Below are 19,544 nucleotides of genomic sequence, written 5' to 3'. Positions count from 1 at the left end.
GCGAAGTCAGACAAGCGGGAGGGGGATGAATTAGTTAGTGGTCAACTCCCAGCCGCCACAGCCTCGTAAAAGGAAAAAATTAGGAAAAGACAATGCAGTTGTCACCGACTATGCAAGACTATCGAGCAAGATGCAATCATAAAAGGGGTCAAAACCGTTTCCACTAACCAGCACTCCCAAGGCTACCACGGATGGCACCCTAGGAGAAGAACTCTGTTCTTCGTATCGTTACTGGTTCGACATGCAGGGCTGAGCATGCCGGGAGCGGCGGGAAGCCGTTCGAGATGATCGCTGACGCTAGGAGTATACATCACGATCCCCTAGAGCGATAGTGGCGTGTCGTCTAGTCCTTTTTCCCACTAGCCTCCCCATCCGTCAGCCGGCACATCCACGGTGAAATATCCAATACGTTGCCCAAGATGTCCGAACCAAATAAACTTTCCGCGATGAAATCATCGCATTCGCGTCTCTCGTGTCGCTTCCTCAACACATCCCAACTAACGGCTGACAGAACCCAGCTGGAAATCTGACAGTACCGTGCACCATGCCGACGGGAGATATAATGCTGGAACAATGGCACCTCTCACATGGCGATGTCAACCTACTACACAATCCCTGAGCCCAGTTGGACAACATGCGCTAAGTAATCCTGGGACCTATCGCATTTATAACCAATCTTGCTGCGCCTCTGCAAGCCCACTGGTCTTCATGCTCCCGAGGCCGAGCCACGTCGTCGCACACTCTTGGCTGAAGCTACCTGGTCTTCACATTTAGCATAGTTGACAAGGACCCAAGCTTCCTTTCATCTTTGTCAAGCTTTGTTTATCTGTGGTGTTTACCACACGCATAATCACGGAGACACAGTTTCCTTTGGTCACATCCCCTCCGAAAACGAAGCCTGCATTGAACAGTTGACCTGTATCAGGGCTTGTTATCGTTACTGATATGGTTAGCATTCTAAATGAACGTATCTGAACGTCTTGATAGAGGATTCCGCAGCGAGTGGGAACGATCTATAAGGAAAGGATCGCGACAAAACATCATTAGGAAAAAGATATTGGACGCCTGATATGGATGCAGCCCTTGCATTTGACTGCTGGAACATGTTGTCTTCAGCTTGCCGCTATGCTTCTTTGATTGTCTGCTGAGACTCTGAAAGTACAGCGTCAGATCCTTCGATTCGCGCTTTCCTCATGCGGGCTTACAAATGCGCTGCATTACAAAGCAGACGCCTTATGGGATATCGAAATACTTAAAGCATCACGAAATGGCAAACTCAAAGGACTGTATTCAAATCTACAAAGGCATCCTTGCAACCATGAAATCAACTACTCAACCAATTCGTGCCGCGCTCATTGGGCTTTCTTCTTCAGCTGTCACATCGTGGGCTTCGGCGGCCCACCTCCCAGCTCTCCTTACTGCAACTGGCCGCTCGAAGATCACCATCAGCGCATTGTCAAACAGCAGCGTTGACGCTGCAAAGTCGGCGATTCAGAAATATGGACTTCCAGACGGAACCAAGGCATACGGGTCGCCAGAAGATCTTGCGGCGGATCCAGACATCGATCTGGTAATATGCAATACACGGGTTGATAAGCATTTCGAGACGATCCTTCCAAGTGTCAAAGCTGGTAAGGATGTTTACGTCGAATGGCCAATTGCTGCCAACAGAGAACATATCAATGAGCTCATTGAAGCGGCGAAGAAGAGTGGATCAAGGGTTGCGGTGGGTCTGCAGAGACGCTGGGCGCCACCGGTGGTCAAGTTGCGAGATGTCTTGGATAGTGGAAAAGGTAGATTAGGCAAAGTGCTGAGCTCCGACGTTCGTGCTTTCGGTGGAACGATGGACAGGGAGATTTTACCCCTAGGTTTGAAATACTTTGCAGACAAGGACATCGGCGGCAATCCGATCGTGATAGGTGTTGGTCATGGTAAGCACCTCATCGGCGCAAAACTTGTTTAGTGCTAACGGTAGCAGTGCTTGACGCCGTACTTTCGGTCGTCGGCCAACTCGATCCAGCATCCGTCCACTCTAAAACACAGATTCAGCGCCCCAACGTTCGCATACGCGACCCTAAAAGTATGCAGGTTGTTGAGAAAACAACATCAAACGTCCCCGACCTCCTTTCCGTACATGCCGCTATAGAACCCTCGCCGCTTACTGTTCCCAACGCAACACTTTCCTTTCTGTTTCGTCGCGGCCAGCCATTTCCTGGAACGCCGGCCCTCACCTGGACTATCAATTGCGAATATGGCGAGATCCGCGTTACGTCAGCCACGAGTTCGTCTTTCCAGAGTAGCGAAAATGATGGTCCAGTAGTGATTCAAGTTCACCACTTCGATACTGAGCAAGTGGAGATTATCGGCTGGGATTGGAGTGATATGCAGAAGGAGATACCGATTGTCGGAAGGGATGTTATGGGGTGCCTCTTTGCCTTTGCGGATGGCAATGAGGAGGGAGATGGGTGGTTGGGCTTGGGGGACGCTGCAAGGTACGCGCAAACGATCGAAAGCTTCCTGGAGGAGTAAGCAGTATGATTGCGTGCTATAGTCGCATTAAATCTCCGCACTTTGATCGTTACTTTAGAGGTCACGTATGACTGATGGGCCTCTGAAAGTGTTTCAACTAATTGAATTGAAGTTTTTGCATCTTCATGCATCATACTCTCTTCCTAAGCTTACTTCACAACTAACGGTTTTGCGCCAACCCTTGCTGCCTCTGCATTTAGCGCGTGTACTTCCGCTTGAACCAATGGAATGCCACTCTGCTCTCTTTCCCGCTGTTGTATCTGCTCGAGCTCACCTGGGAAGTAGATTCTCTCTACCCCAGCTGCCTTCTCAGCACCCGTGACTCTGTCGTACAAGATCTGCATCCTCTCCCTGAAGTCATCTAAGCTCATGAAAAGGTCTGGTTTCACAGCGACGAGGAAGTGACCGACGTCTGATGGTCTAGACGGATCGTAAGGATTGGTTACATCGCCTGCAAATGCCGAACCGGAAAGTACGCCAGAGAAGACATCCATCATTACAGCTAGACCTGAACCCTTGGGGCCACCCATAGGGAGCATTACGCCGCCATCTAATGCCGCTTCTGGGTCATCGGTCGGCTTCCCATCTTTATCCAAGGCCCAGTCCAAAGGTATCTTCTCTCCCCTCCTCTTTGCTTTGTAGATCTTTCCTCTAGCTGCAATCGATGGCGCCATGTCCAACACGAACGGCTGGTCTTTGCCAGGCGCGCCACATGCAATTGGCGAAACACCCAGCAGCTTACTCTTACCACCCCAAGCCGGCAACGCAGGACTAGAGTTTGTGAATACCAAACTCATCATATCGGCATCGAGGGCCTTCTGAACTACCCAAGCGCTCATACCAAAGTGATTGGAATGCTTGATACTGGCCATGCCGATACCATACGTCTTCGCAGACTCGATACATGCAGCCATACCAGCATCGGCGGCAAGGAATCCGAAACCATTGTTGGCGTCGACTTGGGCGACGACTGGCGTGACTTGAGTGACGGTAGGTGTTGCTGCACTATTCAAGACGCCTTGGCGTACGCGTTCCATGTACGAAGGGATTCGGTTCATGCCGTGGGTGTCGACGCCACGGAGGTCGGCTGCTACGAGACATTTGGCGACGATGTTGGCGTTCTCGGGGGCGACTCCATTGCCAACCAGAACTGCGGTTACAAACGATCTTGCATCTTCTCCACTGACATATAGCTTAGTATCCATTGAAGATTCTGCCATGTTTGGGGTAGGAGGTCGAGATTGCCAAGGTGGGGGCGAAGCAATTGATGCTTCTGAGAATGCTTGTGTTGTGTCTTATACCCTTCTACGATCAAACAAGTGACTCACGATTCTCGAAAACTTTCCCAGTTACAGATACGCTTGTTGGGGTGTGGGATCTCCAGGTGCTACGTCGGAGTCATCCCGCGTTGTGGAGACTAAAACCTGCGGACTTTCCCCGCTCTTCTCCGCACCGTCTCCGTTCCGTCACTGTCCAAGCTCATCGAGAGGAAAAACCTAAAGCTCTACCTTGACATCAGTTTTCTACTACCATGGCCGGAGGTCTCCAAGATACACGTCGTATGGAGTTCGACTAGATCACAAGATCGTGAGGGGCTTCTAGTTGGTCGCCGAATGAAGAGAGCGTGGCGCAGCAAACAGAGTTGGGCCTTGACCATAGCATCTGGATAGGTAGCATTCACCGATACGAGTGCCACTTTCTTCAAGTGCAAATCAACTAGATCTCACGTCTTTCCATTGCTGATTACTTGCTTACCCTTTTCGTAAATTTATTTTCGAGTACACTCATAGCGCAGTCGATGTCAAGCATTCATACTCATTGCTATGCTTATCTGAACTTCAACAGCCACATCGTGTTTTTCGTAGTATTTGAGCTTTTTGAAAAAGCTCGTCGTGTGAAATGCGAGGGCACTCAGGTCTCAGGAGGTTTCTAAATTGTACAAAGAAACTCACTTTTTTTTTGGAACTCAATGTCTAAAGCTACCTGATTCTGACATCGTCTCACTGCTCATCTTTCCTCGGTCTCGCCCAGAGCTTTTTGTCAGTATCAAAAGAGAGTGAGCAGTATGTTGCTTCCAGAAAACGTCGCTGTCGCTGCCTCCTCTTTCGCTGCCAAGCAGCACGTGTTTGCTCGTAACAAGTGCACCTGCCTCAGTACTCTCACATCTCACCACACATCACTTCATTCCAGCTGGCCACCCGCACCACACGCACCAGAGCCTTGAAACTGACAGCATGGACAACAAAGGCCCCAAGTGGCGTCTCGGTGGGTTCTGAGCGCCATTTCTCACTCAAGTGTCTGGTTAACAATCCATAGAGCAAGCTAATAGTGGTCAAGCCATCTGCAACCAGGCAGCCTGCAAGCGCAACAAGGTCAAGATCGTGAAAGGAGAACTACGTATTGGTACTCACACGCTGTACGACGATGGAGAATCGACTAGGTGGTACATGGCCTGGCGCCACTGGTGAGTAATCTACATGCATCTGTAATCCTAGAGGCCTAGAGTAGTGGTCAGCGAAACGTACTAATATGGCTTCAGGGGCTGCGCTACCAAGCACCAGATCGCAGGTTTGAAGGAAATCACCGGAGACGACCCGACGAAGGCACCAGGCTATGATCGACTCAGCCCGGAGAGTCAAGAGCAGGTCCGGCTAGCTTTCGAAGAGGGCAAACCTGTCGACAAAGACTTCAAGGGCATACGCGAAGACCTAGCCAAGGACGCTCGGAAATACGCTAAAGAGTACACGGATGTGAGCTTCTACAAGATCGACGTCGCTCGCCGCGTGTGCGCTTGCCGTGGCGGCAACTGTCTTGACAAGAATTTGAAGATCACGAAGGGTGAACTCAGGCTAGGCCTGTCCATTCCGTTCGACGGGGAGCATGAAACCATGGTCTACAAGCACTGGGTGAGTCCCTCTTCAATGCTCATGCAGCACGACTAACGTCGAGGAGATATGCATGTCCACCTACGACCTGGAACAAGTGTTGATCCGGGCGGGCGAAGACTCAATCGACGGCGTTGGTTTTCTTCCTGTAGACTTCGAGGAAGTTGTGACCAAGACTTTCGAGACGCGCAAGATCGTCGAACCGCCAGAGCGTAGAATCGAGTCACCCAAGAAGCCAAAGAAGGTGAAAGCCAAGAAGCCTGTTGTGAAGAAAGAGATGGAGGAAGAGGATGCTGAGGCTTTCGAAGCTGCGACAAAGGCCGAAGAACCAGAACAAAAATTGGATATGAAGCCAGAAGATACCGCTTCTCCACCACTCCCTGCAAAGAATGTACCAAGCATGAGAGACCAGGTTGAAGAAATGGTTGGTTCACCGAAGGTTGCATCTGTTACTGTCAAGATGGAAGAAGCAGAAGGAGATGGCTCAATCAAGATAGGAGATACCACAGCTCCAGTTGCTGAGCCTAAAGCTAAGAAGTCGCGAGCGAAGAAGCGTTCTATAAAAGAGGTCGATGCTAGCAGCGAGGAAGAGCCTGAGTACATCCCCAAGAAGTCAAGGAGCCGCTCCATTCCATTCAAGGGAGCAGTTGGTCTCGCGTAGGTAGAGCTCTTACGCTTCACAGCAAATACGCGATGGAGAAGAGATTACAGTAAATACGTGGCGAGGAGTACGAGAACGACGATGCAAGGTAGCGTATGGAAGAACATCTGACAAAAGCATATATACATAGCTGAGATAATCTCAAGTGAGCCTCCTCCAGATCAACAGATGTACTAAGATTTCTCTGATCTTCATGTGACTATCAGCAGTGGTCTTGAGCTTGTGTTCGCTTCGGCCAAGGATACATAGTAGGGTGACTTTTCACCCTCCTATCATACAGGGATTAGAGCTGACTGCCTGCATGTCTCCAACAACCAGGTTGTCTGGTCTCGTAAGATGTCTGCATATGCAGGCACGCCTAGGATGCGAACCTGTATTTATCCGGTAATCCTACCATGACGTCTAGGTTCAAAACCCACGAATGTACCTATCTCAAAGTCTCTCTGGAACCAAAGATCAGATAGCCTGGCTCATCACAAGGTAGTCATGTTGTTACTATTGATCACCTGTTGGTATGTTTACCTACACAGACGGAGGATAAAATCTGTTGTATGGAACTGCAAATTTAAGCCACGAACCGGTAAGGTCGACTGTGCAAGCCACAAATGTGATGCGGTAAGCGTCAGCAGCAGTACACGATAGGATCGGCCCGCCAAGTGCTTGTAACCCGAGACCCAACTTGTGGAAGCTTATTGAGACGCTAAGCACATCAGACTGATAGCCAAAGTCGCAGAAACTCCCGCGATATCAGCATCTCACACGAGCTGACTTTCACCTACAGAGCAAGCAAATGATCAACGCAATGATAGCTCTCTTTTGGATACGAACCACATCGCAAGACCCACTTTGTTTGTATTGATGAACCAACCACGTTTACACTGGATTTTGTTTATGTGAGATATTGGACCCTCTACAAGTCCTTTGAGGGTTGATGTTTTTCTGGGCCACAGTTCATCACTCAATGCATGATAGACGCGCGTTCTACCTTACCACGTCGAAGCCAAACAGTCACGGCTAAACTAGATTGAGCGCCTCCATGTGTGATATCTAACATGTCTTACAGTCTTGCTCCTTGATTCTTAGAGTCTTCAACAACCTTTGGATTTTTAGGCTTGCTGGATGACGTAGCAATCGTGCGGCTCTCAGGAATGAATTTGACGTGGCCACCTGTAAAAGCAGGTGAAAAGTCTTCCCTGATGATTCATGCAATTCGTTCTTTATATCCATGAGTCTCCTATACTCGTGAGATTGCTCCGACGAACATCGCGCACTGCCTAGAACTCGACCGGCTTGCTCTGTGTCCGACTATTCCCGAGCTCATATTTCTCATTTTACAAATAGATCCTTTGCTAGAACACACCAACATCGACTTGTCTAGCTCACTAGTATCGCTTCCAGTATCTGACAGTCGCTTTGACACAGTGCTGACACGATTGGTCATGCGTGGGGTACGCCGTGAAGCACTGTACATCCAAGCTCTCATCACCAACAACATCAGCACAAAAAAGGATGTTGCTACGTCTTCCCAATATCCCGAAAAGGTGTTGGTGTCTCACCTTATCAGACTTTTAGAATGAAGTTAGCATTTCTCGGGGGATGGGCAGAAGTATAAAAAGGCATTTCCTTTCCGCTCTTCATCAATCTCATCTTCAGCTCACAACCACAACATTCCATCTTCACTTTTCCCTCACTCAAAATCATTTTCTTGTCAATATGTATGCCCTCACCATCATCGTTGCCGCTCTTAGCCTGGCTACTGCCTCTCCGGCTTCGGATTTCGCATCTCGTCAGGTTGCTGCTGTTGCCTCTGTCGACCGCTTCACCGGTCCTGGCTGCACCGAAACCATTTGCAACATAGCCGGCTCTGGCGATCTTCGCGCCGGATGTAACGCCATCACTGACTCTTGCCAAGGGAGCTTAAGGCTAAACTACGCCAATATTGGTTGCAAGGGTAAGTGTCTTTCTGATAGAAAAAAAGAGGTTGCCTGGGTATAGCAGCTGATTCTAAACAGTGGCCATCTGGACCGACGCGAGTTGCACCAGCGTCACCCAATTTGCTAACGTCACTACGCCTGGCCAATGCTACGCTCTTGGCCCGCCTATCAAGGGTATCTCCGTTACCTGCTAAAGTGTTTGTGGTAACAGTTGGTGTTTCACAGAATCAGGACGTGTTCCTATCTCCAGAGCATGTACGAGGTAGAGCACGATCTTCAGAGTAGACTTTGCCGCAAGGCACGAGGAGGCTACGTGACTGTTATCCAACATAGCGGTCTGATGTAGCAGCTTGTAGCAATTCAATATACCACCTTTCGTATGGCTATCTGAGATTCGCGCGTGAAGGTTTGTGACAGTTCTGTAGATAAGGCCCATGTTCGAATCCAGGTATTGGACAATGTTCACTAGTGCCAGCCCTCTGCGGATTAGAATTAATGCTTTACGGAACAGCGGAAGACGTTTGCTATCGAATAAGAACATTGCCACTAGGAGAAATCAGTCACATCGGGAGTTGTAGAACGAGAACATGTTGCTGCCTACGAGCATCTATCTCTCTTTTTTCAGAGCTTAGCTCCAACAACGCTGCCGCCATCAAGCGCAATGGTAGCGCCATTGACGTAAGAACCTGCCCGGCTCGAAAGCCAGATACATGTACCCGCAACGTCTTCCGGGCTACCAATTCGCCCTAATGGGATACCGCTCTCAATGACATCTTTGAATTTCTCCAGTGTAGCCTTCATCATCTTGCTCTGGAAAGGACCACAAGCAATCGTGTTGCTCGTGATACCGCGCTTGCCCAGGTGGCTCGCCAATACTCTGCTCATATGGTGAAGACCGGCCTTGGAAGCGGAGTACGCAAAAGTCTCGAGGGCGGGGACGCGCAATCCATCGACGCTGCCAATATTGATGATACGTGCTGGGGAGCTCGGGGTAGAAGCGGCTTCGAGAAGGGGTGTGACAGCTTGCGTGAGTTGAAAGACACGTTTCAAGTTGAGGTTGAGGACGCGATCCCACGCTGCGGCGGGATACTTGTCGAAGGACTCGCCCCAGTTGCTGCCGCTGTTGTTGACGAGGACGTCGAGCTCTGCAATCTGTTAGTTTCTGCCACATTGCGGTCTCGATGCTTTCTCTTCAAGACGAGATGCTGAAGACATACTTCCTGCTCGCTTCTTCAACTCGTCGGCGATGTTCTTGGCGGCATCTTCTTTGTAAAGATCTGCTGCGATAAAGTCGGCCTTGCCTTTACCGAGCGCGTTTAATTCTTTGCACGCTTGCTCGCAAGCCTTCGCGTCGCGCGACGATATATACACCGTAGCGCCATTCTGAACGAAACCCTCGCTGATCATGCGGCCGATGCCTTTGGCACCGCCTGTGACGAGAACGACCTTGCCCTATGTACTCGTTAGTTGTCAATTGCAAAGGGTAGAGTCCATGTCAACGTTGACGTACTTTGACATCGAAAAGAGAGCTGTTATCCATCTCGAATACTTGAAGATAGTACAGGAAAGGAAGATAGAGCGGAAACAAGGATGAGATAAAACATCGCGACAGACGGGTAGAGGGTCGTCATCGGGGGTTACGCCGGAAGCTGAAAGCTGGGGTTGAGCCGAGGCTCGGTATCTTGTTATTCCGCTGCGCTCTTAAACTTCCGATCGGACATGACATCACAGCTAGCAGGCCCACTCAATCCTAAACATCTTCAGTGCATTATCAAAGTTCATTGATATCTATCACTATGCTGGCTTGATACCCTCAGGGTATCGTCAGACCCAAGTATCAGATAGTAGAGCCATCAGTGTTTCTCAACCGTAGTTATGGCCTACCGAAGCACAATTCCCATCAATGCTATGTGCTTTGTCACGCCTTAGTTGCATCAACGACGCGACTATGTGGCTGTCCCAGTCCACCGTCGACAAGCCTCCATGTGCACTTTTCAAGAAAGGGCCGTGCTTGTCAGCCAACTCGCTGTCTCCGATCACAGACAAGGGAAGCACAATGTCAATGAAGCAGAGGTAGTAATGATATTTTTGTTTTCTCAATTGAACGTAGATAAATAGTCCCATTACAACGTCACTCATAAGTGTACCAGCTCTTTTTCAATTCCCTCATTGCGTCCTCTGCCTCCGCATACTTCCTACTTCCCTTTGGTGCATCGCCCAGCCACTCGGCTATCTGTTTCCTGTTCTTCATATACTTAGCCTCCGCCCTCTTCCTCTCTCTTGCTTGGCTTTTGAGATATGAAAAGTCGTCATATTTGAGCGTTTCCCTCCAAACCTCGCGCATCCTCTTGCTCCACAGACAGCAGCTTGATCCGACATCTGGATCCTCACCGGGTACTAGCTGAATCGACTTGTTGAATAAATGTGGTATAGGAGACGTTACGGATTTGGACTGGGTGGCGGGCCAGATGAGCTCATCATAGCATTGCTCACACACTGTAAACTCGGGTAGAGAGGGGACAAAATGCCATGGTTTGCGGAACAAAGTCCTGGACCTTGCACACTCGCCCTTGAAAGAGTTTTCCCGGATCAACTTGATGAAGCGATTCAAATCGGGTAGTTGACCGGACAATTCAGCCTCCCTGTCAAGTTCCACGAGTAGGTCCAGGTATTTGGCGAAGCGAGAGGAGCTTGTACGTAAGCTACATGTATCCGAAGAATCGATATAACCACGCGGAATCTTGGTGAAGCAACCCCGAAGTGATGGCAATAAAGCCTCGATCATTCTCCTATCACTTGAACATATGGCAAAGTTGGCTATGTGGGTGCCATCCCGTTGATTAGGAATGCCGTACCAGCTGACATTACGTTCTGCGCCGGCTTCACGATCTCCAGGGCATGGACTGACTACATAATCCATGATATCCGCGATTGCATAGATCAGATCGAGTGATGTACGACGTTGCTTTACTGTAAGTAACCATGCAAGACGTGTCCAGGGACTGCTAAAGTCACAGGTCCGCTCGGCCGGCCAGTCGCCCAACCATATCTGTTTGAAATCCACGTCAAAAGGCGTTCCAGCAAAGACGCCTTCGTAACAGCTAGGGCAGATGTTAAAGTTCTTGTGGCCTTGTAAAGCATACCAATCATCATAAGGTCCAGATTTGACAGATCTTGGGCAATCAGGGAGTGGCCTGTCCATAGAAGCAGTCCTCCGAGACGACCTATCACGGCGGCCGTCCTGTGAACGAAGACTATCCGATCTGGTCCTTGTTGTACGTGCCGGCTCCTCTACTATCTCAGGATCTTGTCTCCTAGGCCGGGAAGGCAATTCTCTCGTATATGGTGAGCCAGGAACCGACGGCGAACTCGCTCTCGGAATATCCACATAGCTGTCTCTTGGCGATCCGACAGTCGAGTGATCGAACTGATAGTGCTCTTCGGGCGGCATGAAGACATCGATGAGCTGATCGTCTATGGGATATGGTAAAGCAGAGTCGGAACTTGATTGTCTCGCTGGGGACGGACTGTGAACATCGATTCGAGGCCTTGGAAGCGGCATGGTATCGTATCTACCATACCGAGAAGGCTGTCTTGATCTGTCGTTGGTAGGTGCAGGAGGATACGTGGAATGCCAATCCGCCTCTGATATGGGTACCCGACCACGGCCTGGCGAAGAAGGCTGGAATGTCGTTGAGAAAGACAGGGGAGAGGCCGGTCGTGCGCCACCGCGAGAGGATGGTCGAGAGTCTGGAGGAGAATCGCGTAGGTGTGTGGGTAGTTGAGGCGAGGGTGCACGCTGCGATGGTGAGCCTGGTCTGGATAATGGGCGCGAACTGTTGGCGTAGATAGTGTCGACAGGCACAGGTCTTGATTTTCTTGTGCTGTTCAGCGAGGACGAGGATGAGCGCGGTGACTGAGCATTCGAGTATTCCTTTGAGGAGCCTAACGAATCACCCTTACGTATCGTCGGCAGTGGACGCTGTCCAGAATCCCGCCGATGCGATTCAGGCCTCTCGTGTGTCTCGCGCAGATTTGTCCTTATGTCCTCCCGTTGTAGGTCGCTCTTGACGAAGCTGTAACGCGCAGGCTTTCGTTCGGTTCGCAGGTGGGTCGTGCTGTCGGTTTCGGATTCGGAGTCGAAGACGTACTCCTTCTTGGACGATCGCGACGTCGTGTAGGAGTTGTGCCGGCTTTCACTTGGTCTCGGTCTCGAGGGGGTCATGGGTTCTGGAGAGCGCATGTACTCGGCAGTAGACGGTGCGGTAGACTCCTTCTGGGGCTTGGAATAGCCATAGGGGGTCCTCTCTCGTTCGACGAACAGAGGGGGGTCCGGGACGTCAGTGTTGATGTGCGACATGCCCCCACGCTCAGCAAAACTCCTCCGGCGACGGTCCCGAAGCGTGCTGGTCGTATGCGTGCCATGGTCGTCGGGGCTGTTCTCAGACACGAGCACAAAGCGGCGGTCATGGTCTTGTACGACTCTCGGCTGCTCGATCTCGTCGAGGAGCGAGTCCTGGTCGACGGTGCCCCGCGTGTTGATCGGCGGCTCACCCTCGGCCTGCCCTGACGACCCCACAGACGACGGCGCCTCTTTTGCTAGCGCCTCCCTCTCGTCCTCGACACTTGGAGACGGCGGCCATGTCCTCTTCTGCAGGTGCGGCCTGTATGAATGCGGCGCCGACTGTCGGGGTGGGGAAGTGCGGGGTTCGTAGGCGCTGTAGGTGTTGTAGGACGACGTATATGGGTTGCTTTGGCGCATGTCTGCCAGCTGCTCGCGAGCCTCAGCTAGAGTCTGGTCGTGCCGCGAGTAGGCATAGGCGGTGCTGTCGCGAGATGTATAGTGAGAGTCATGGCGCGGGCGCTGGTAGTACCGGCTGTCGTATTCGTAAGACATGTATTTGGGTACGGGAGAGATGGTCAGGCGAGCAGTGTCAGACTAGTGGCTATCTTATGCATTGAGCTCTGGTGGTTAGCTAGGGCGGCTTCAAGAGTAACGAGATGGAATTGAGGGCCGGGCAGGTATACATAGCGCGGCAACAACGGGCATGTTGGACGTACAAAGATGCTTGGTGACGCATGGAGCCCCGTCTGTGAATTGCGGGTCGCGCCTTCTTCGCGCAGCGTCCCCACCGCTGGCGGACCCTTATTTGTTCGCTTCATGTTCCCTACACGACGCCCACCGCCTGTTCGCCCGTCTTCGCCTTGCAAAGATGCCTAGGTAGGACCTTGCAGGTACCGTTACGATATCATCTTCTTCACTCTGCACTTGCTGGTGCCATCGTTCACATATGGTACTTTTGCCTTCTGTACTATACAAGTGCCGTATTAAGCATCGGACGCTCCCTCTAGCACCTTCTGAACCCTTGCCCCAAGCAAAAATAGCAGTATTCGCCATCATGCTACGATGCAGTGACACTATGACTTCACAATACATAAGTGCACTTCTTCTCTTCACATATCCCTATACTTAACATGCCGCACTATTGGCGCAGACGTTACGCTACATCGTCTATGAGCCTGCAACCCTTTGTGCGCCACCTCGACATGCTCAGGGGCAATCTCCCCAACTTTAGGACATTTCTTCTATCTGTCGTCTTCTTCTATCAGTGACAAGTACAGGTACTGCATGCTTTCTTCAGGTACCGAATCTCCCCTTGTCGCACAACCGGCCGCCTCCGGAAAAGCGGTAAACGGCACTCTAACACCGCCACATTGTCTGCAGCCACCCTCACTAGCCTCGTCACGCGCCTCACCACTTTCTTAGCCCTTTTACAACCATATCAAGCGCAATTGTCACATACAACGCGCTTTCGTTCATACTCGACACCAAATCATACCACACGGCGCACAATACCTTCCGAAGTCGTCGACCGACCGGTCACAGTCTGCCTTGCGTCTCAATCTCCTACTATTAGTACTTGGGCTAATCCCACCGGTAGCCCAAGGCCCAGTGAAGCTCTCACCGGGTATGCGGCTCTGCATGTGCATCAAGGAATACACTTTCGAGCTTCTTGCGATCACGTCAAGGACTAAAGATTTGCTAAGTCATCCGCGTGATGCATGTAGCTGCAGGCAGTGTGGCTGTGCAAGGCATCTTTTCCGGAAGCGGCCGATGACGGAGTAAGCAAGCACCGATATAAAAGGGAAGACTCGGGAACATGAGGTCGACGAGATCTCGACATGGACAGCCGTAGTGGTAACTCCGGTAAATCCAGTTTCCAAGAAATATGAGTTATTTCCTCGTCGTCTTAAGCCCGATAACTCCACCTGCAGTTTCACACAATGTATTCAAGGCATTGAGAAAGATCATATCATTGCAATGACACAGGTGAGGTACCTATATAAAGCGTGGCAAGACTTCAGGTATCGTAGACCAAATCGAAGACATCATAATCTTTTGTATTCATTACAACCATGGCCGACAAAGCTCACCTTTCCAACCTAACCACCCGCGAAGCCATAGCCGACACTCTCCACCGTTGCATCCTAGGTCTCGACAGTAATAGCCGGTCTCTGATGGAATCCGCCTGTCTGAAAACCCCTGAGATGACATTCATATACGGTCCATCAGGCAACCAAGCCACTTTGGCCGGCTGGGATGCCATCAACCCCATGTTCGATCGTGTCTTCGGCCTCATAACCACGCATACTGCAAGCAACATACGCATTGAGCTAGAAGGAGAAAACGCGAGTACGGCGCGAATGACGGCACATGTCATTTCCTACCACGTGAGAGGGGAAGAAGCGTTTGTCGAGGCCGATACCAGTTACACAGCGAGTTCGTTGTACGACATCGAAGTAATGAAAGACGGTAACGACCAGGGACTGTGGAAAATCAAGACATGGAAGGCTACAATGTTGTGGACAACTGGGGATATCAAAGTGTTGCATCCGTAAAGACATAACTGCATATCGGCTACATAACGAACTTTTCTGCTATCGTTCTTCCAATATCATCATCTTTTTTGTTGTCTTTTTTATCACATAACGAGATGTTTATCGCAGAGAAACATGTTTCTAATCCAGACGCCGGCGCCGAACCAACATGCCCCATTGATCGCTATTTCCGCACAGACCAAAATGTCGGGCGCACATGTGCCGCATACACATGTGCTAGGGTATCAAAAGCAGCTGGCACAGAGCCAAAGGGGGAATTGAGAAGAAATCGCTGGACGTGGTCTGGGATTAAGAAGATTAACAAGATAGCCTGGTCCTTAGTTGCCGAGCTTAGAAGTAGTTGCCCTTGGGGATGGCGCAGAAGATGCCGACGGCCACGGCGGAGATGATGAGGGCACCGATGATGGCCTGGATGAAGATGGTGTCTTGGATTTGGCGGAGAGCAGGTTCTTGAACCCAGACTTCGCGGTCAAACACCTTTCGGATAACATTGCGCTTCTCATATCTGGCGACCCATGGCTCATCTTCCCAGGAATTGCTTGATGCATGTGAGTCGATGCTCTGGAAAGAGTCGGATTTGATGTCATAGCTTTGCGGCTCGTCATCAGATGCAAAAAGCTCCCATGGACGCAAATGTCGGTGATGCATGCCGTGCAAGACCACACACATGCCCTTCCACGCTGCGATCAATGTTGAGATACCGATGAAGAATCCGATGAGAGAGATGACGCGCCATGCACGACCGGCACTGCTAAGAGTAAGGATGATCGCGACTATCAAGCCGGCCACAATACCGAAGATACCGAGGCCGCGAGCGAAGATGACACGAGGACGGTTGCCGTTGCAAATGGTCCAGCGGATGAAGTTAGGGTGCGCCTGGCAACGGAGCGACCACTCGACAGTAGTGATGATGTCACTGAATGCGGACGGGTGTGTCGTGTTCTGCAGAGCATGCAACAGTGCTGTGCGCTCTTTTGATGAGAGGTTCAGCTGGCGCGAACCATTGTCGGCAATGTAGATGGAGATTATGCGATTGATCTCTTCCCGGTAGGGCTGGACAGATACTGTGGCGGATGAGCGATTGGACACTAGAGAAGAGAGGAGATTAGCAAAGGTTATACTCACGTGGTTTCCACTTTAGTCCTGCGTTGTCAAACGCACCAGCAGCACGTTGAGTGTGATCAACTTTGCCGGTGGTCATGCTCTCATCGTACGAGTCAAGAGAATACTCGCGCCCAGCAGGCTCGACACTGGTAGGTGTACGAGGTGGGGTGAAGAAGGGGTTGTTGCTGCCCTTCTCCGATTCAGCGACCTTGCCCTCGTTGGCGAAGTCGGTTCCTTTCAAGATGGCTGCAGCGTCGGCATTGAAGTTTGCTGGGCCGTTTTTGGTGTCAGAGTTCTTTTCGCCAGTCCACTCGGGAGACAGAACCCTCTCGCTTTCTGGTAGCGCATTGAAGCGCTTGACGTAGTCGCGGTACCAAAGGAAGAATTGCAGATTCTCTGCCGACAGCTCAATGTATTTGAGGAAGTTCATAAAGTCACGGACCGTGCAGGGCTGGCAAGAGTCAGCATTGCTCCTCGTGAAGGTGATGCGGAGAAGAGTGGGCACTTACAGGGCAAGCACCGCCTGCGATAATGGTGTCAAAGGACAAGGCCTCGGGAATACCGTTGGACATGCCGCTGTTGCCAGACTTGACTGATTCATGGATCGACCTTCGCTGATGTTCACTCGAGTTGGTCGAGGCAGTGCCAGGACGAGGCACACGCTCAGGACGGCGATAGGACAGTGAGTAGACCATATTGAGCAGCCTCTAGCGTCAGGGTCTGATCAAGAAGGAACGTGGTGATGTTGCGGGGCAGTGACGACAACGCTTGTCAAGTCGCGTGGTCGTTTGTAGGTGATAGGCAAGAGCAACCGTTTATACGCACCGAGCCGCGCGTAGAGATGGAGTGCTATATACCTACTCGATCGATGGGGCGAGTGGAGTACCGAGTCCAAGCTAAGGGAAGACTGGAAGAGAGCTATTGGGGTAGTCGTCCAGTAGCTGCGCACAGAGACGACCTTTGTGTAAGACAGGTCGTAGCGCGGACCTGACTAGTGATGGCGAACAAAAAGTGGAATGGAGGTAGAGGAAGTTTGCGCCGTGCGTCTCGAGAGGTCAAGTATGTAGAGATGATGGGGTGTTTATACCCGACTCTCGGCATGGCCGTATACCCATGCCCATCTCGGCCAGAAAGCGCTTCATTCGTGACAGGCACATGGCTCTCCACCTCTACTGCTTCCTGCCGCGTACGGGCATTTGCCCAAATGAGAATCGGCTGTAGCGTGGGGACGTCAACGCCTGGTTGCACATGGGATCCTCGAGGTCGCCGACGAGTAGGCGCGCCCCACAGCAAGCGTAGACTGCAGCACCGCGACAGATGGCAGAGGCTAGCATACCGGGACATGAAGATATGCACTAGTGCCACGCGCCGTGAGGAGTCGGTAATCTGGGCAGAACCCGTGTCGATCGTCTGGACCCGGACTAGCCCCCTACCACAATTGCAAATCTCTACCCGGTTTACCAACCTTCTGGCTGTGTAAAACACACCATGGCGCCGACGGTCAAATGTCACATTGCGATGCAGCCGTTGGGAAATGAAGACTCGACACACCCACCTTGTCAGAATGTCTTGGTGTTCTAGTGATGCAAGAGATACCTCAACGTTCGCAAGTGCGGGTGGAGAACCGAAGCGAGCGACAGTCACGATGCTACTTTGAGAAGCTGCAAAAGCTACAAAAACGCGGAGTGACGTTCTCTCAGACAGCCACAATGTTCTTTTAGACAGCCACGAATTTCATAATTGTACGCGATCGACAGTGCATGCATAATGCCAGCAGCAAACGAACGCCAACACTCCAATCGGCAGCCGTCATCGTCGGGATTAGCGGTCAGGATGCGCGCATGCAGCCTTTGCCCGCGTCGCGCTCGGCCTCGAATCGTCACCACGCGTACCAAACTATGCGACCACTGCTTCGCTTAAGCCTGGCCATTCTGCAACACCTCATCGACAAAAAGTTTGCTTCGCGCTCTCACCACTTAGAGTCGTCTTGTGGCTTGCGAGTCATTGTGATAACGTTGAACCGGTGGATAAGGCAAAAGCAGAGCTGATCGGATCCCAGCCCGCTGCCAATCTGGTATGCAGCAACGGCAAAAGCAAATGTGCCGCCTACAACATACCCAAGCTACAACCGAGATGGGGGAGAACGCCACCATGGTCAGGTCCTTGGAACCTCCAAAGTCCGGACTCCTTTGGTGCCAGGCTGATAGAGACAAATGGGTATTACTCGGTGGAATATGTCGCGCGAATCCTATATTCCACTCTACCCCTATAAACAGCATCGTCTTCGGCGATGCATGAAGGGCCTTTTCTGCCGACACCCGTCGACGTCAAAGATGAATCGTGGACACCACGTCTCAACACTTGCGATGCCAGCACCAGATTCTGAGGATAGCCGAAAGTCAAACCCTGTCCCCGCGGAATGTTGATCGATCATGTGGCTACGAACAAGCGTACGAGATGCGAAACTATCTGTAGCAAGCCCCAATCGTGGGTCCCTTGTGTTGCGCGTTGGTGCTGGGCTGCTAGCTCAAACGCTTCGTATATGCCGTACGATGGTAGAGATGTAGCGCTAGAGCTTAGATCCGCCGAAACTTTAGAATTTCAGAACTTTGACACTGAGTCGCAATCGGTCACTGACAAAAGCGGATTCACATCTTCAGGGATTTCCTAAACAAGGTATGCGAGACATGATCTGCAGCAGCAACTTTGTAGGCGTCCTACGATACTCGCCACCGCAAACTTTCAAAATATGATCTCAAACCTCGTTAACATCGCGCAGCCCGCTACGCATTTGGCCGGTCAAATTTGTCAAATCGCTCAGGCCAACAGCCCCCGATCAGTGGGACTTTCGATGCTAAGATCTAGGCTGCTTCTAGCGGCACGCGCTTTGGCCTCGCCGATTGGACTCAACCCACAGGTTGGGAAATTGACGCGATGTGAGCTACGCGTGGCTTGTACCTCGACGCATTGGACCCTGTGCACCCAGCCCGCGAACGGGATGTGTTTGCATGGAGTTGTTTCTTTCTTCTTCCCGTGCAACGTCCTCGCTATTACTTCCGAAGCCCTGGATCTGGCGAATGCTTTCTGTCGTACCGATAAGATGGGTTCAAGCCAGGATTGTTGTCGTATATCTTTGCTAATCGACTGTATACCAGGGAGCCTATGGTGTAAGTCTCTGTACCCCGCTGCTCGGTATCCCTTAAACGTCATCGACCAGCAACATCCTCCTTGAGGAACTTCCATGTCGCAGCACCGAACGTTTCAACAGACGAACAACCGGAAAGAGGGCATGTGTACGCGACGACAGCGGGAGGCTCAGGGGAAAAACTGATGTTCGCGTAGACTGGCATGTAGCGTGACGCCTCCAACAAGTGAGCTTGTGTGACGTGATTGGTGCACTGAGCGGCACATGGGAATTGCGCATATCGCTGGCCCGTCTTTTGCAGAATCCCATGCCCTCATCTCCGTCCCGTGCGCACATACGATCGTGGGCTTCCTTTCGACCTAGGTCCAGCTTCCAGACAACTTAAA

The 19,544-nt window shown here is 51.3% G+C and overlaps 9 protein-coding genes across 9 annotated transcripts; 5 read left to right on the top strand and 4 right to left on the bottom strand.

Moving 5' to 3' along the window:
• Positions 1-1,267: 1,267 nt before the first annotated feature.
• On the top strand, positions 1,268-2,529 carry CC77DRAFT_1005109 (putative oxidoreductase; the record flags this gene model as incomplete). Its single annotated transcript, XM_018523322.1, has 2 exons — positions 1,268-1,931; positions 1,979-2,529. 2 exons carry the CDS (start codon positions 1,268-1,270, stop codon positions 2,527-2,529), a joined length of 1,215 nt encoding a protein of 404 aa, XP_018390931.1.
• A 132-nt stretch (positions 2,530-2,661) lies between these two features.
• On the bottom strand, positions 2,662-4,081 carry CC77DRAFT_1016464 (malate dehydrogenase). The gene has a single exon (XM_018524219.1). The coding sequence runs from the start codon at positions 3,747-3,749 to the stop codon at positions 2,679-2,681; it is 1,071 nt and encodes a 356-aa protein (XP_018390930.1). The 5' UTR covers positions 3,750-4,081; the 3' UTR covers positions 2,662-2,678.
• A 682-nt stretch (positions 4,082-4,763) lies between these two features.
• On the top strand, positions 4,764-6,075 carry CC77DRAFT_1005107 (zf-PARP-domain-containing protein; the record flags this gene model as incomplete). Its single annotated transcript, XM_018523321.1, has 4 exons — positions 4,764-4,794; positions 4,846-4,993; positions 5,069-5,435; positions 5,482-6,075. The coding sequence occupies 4 exons, from the start codon at positions 4,764-4,766 to the stop codon at positions 6,073-6,075; spliced, it is 1,140 nt and encodes a 379-aa protein (XP_018390929.1).
• A 1,713-nt stretch (positions 6,076-7,788) lies between these two features.
• On the top strand, positions 7,789-8,203 carry CC77DRAFT_1057283 (hypothetical protein; the record flags this gene model as incomplete). Its single annotated transcript, XM_018527998.1, has 2 exons — positions 7,789-8,026; positions 8,088-8,203. The coding sequence occupies 2 exons, from the start codon at positions 7,789-7,791 to the stop codon at positions 8,201-8,203; spliced, it is 354 nt and encodes a 117-aa protein (XP_018390928.1).
• A 427-nt stretch (positions 8,204-8,630) lies between these two features.
• On the bottom strand, positions 8,631-9,549 carry CC77DRAFT_926763 (NAD(P)-binding protein; the record flags this gene model as incomplete). The annotated part of the gene is made up of 3 exons (XM_018533953.1): positions 8,631-9,154; positions 9,227-9,461; positions 9,520-9,549. The coding sequence occupies 3 exons, from the start codon at positions 9,547-9,549 to the stop codon at positions 8,631-8,633; spliced, it is 789 nt and encodes a 262-aa protein (XP_018390927.1).
• A 523-nt stretch (positions 9,550-10,072) lies between these two features.
• Positions 10,073-13,298, bottom strand: CC77DRAFT_1016462 (hypothetical protein). Its single transcript, XM_018524218.1, has one exon. It carries the CDS (start codon positions 12,904-12,906, stop codon positions 10,141-10,143), a length of 2,766 nt encoding a protein of 921 aa, XP_018390926.1. The 5' UTR covers positions 12,907-13,298; the 3' UTR covers positions 10,073-10,140.
• Positions 13,299-14,426: 1,128 nt separating this feature from the next.
• CC77DRAFT_1057280 (hypothetical protein) lies at positions 14,427-14,909 on the top strand (the record flags this gene model as incomplete). Its single annotated transcript, XM_018527997.1, has 1 exon — positions 14,427-14,909. One exon carries the CDS (start codon positions 14,427-14,429, stop codon positions 14,907-14,909), a length of 483 nt encoding a protein of 160 aa, XP_018390925.1.
• Positions 14,910-15,239: 330 nt separating this feature from the next.
• Positions 15,240-16,708, bottom strand: CC77DRAFT_926475 (hypothetical protein; the record flags this gene model as incomplete). The annotated part of the gene is made up of 3 exons (XM_018533930.1): positions 15,240-15,997; positions 16,035-16,464; positions 16,523-16,708. The coding sequence occupies 3 exons, from the start codon at positions 16,706-16,708 to the stop codon at positions 15,240-15,242; spliced, it is 1,374 nt and encodes a 457-aa protein (XP_018390924.1).
• A 19-nt stretch (positions 16,709-16,727) lies between these two features.
• Positions 16,728-17,741, top strand: CC77DRAFT_331522 (hypothetical protein). The gene has a single exon (XM_018531275.1). The coding sequence runs from the start codon at positions 17,011-17,013 to the stop codon at positions 17,491-17,493; it is 483 nt and encodes a 160-aa protein (XP_018390923.1). The 5' UTR covers positions 16,728-17,010; the 3' UTR covers positions 17,494-17,741.
• The last annotated feature ends 1,803 nt before the right edge of the window (positions 17,742-19,544 follow it).

This window comes from Alternaria alternata (genome assembly GCF_001642055.1).
Source record: "Alternaria alternata strain SRC1lrK2f unplaced genomic scaffold CC77scaffold_2, whole genome shotgun sequence".
Taxonomy (NCBI): Eukaryota; Fungi; Ascomycota; class Dothideomycetes; order Pleosporales; family Pleosporaceae; genus Alternaria; species Alternaria alternata.
Note: the sequence above shows the minus strand (reverse complement) of the source record. Positions and strands in the feature narration are given on the sequence as shown.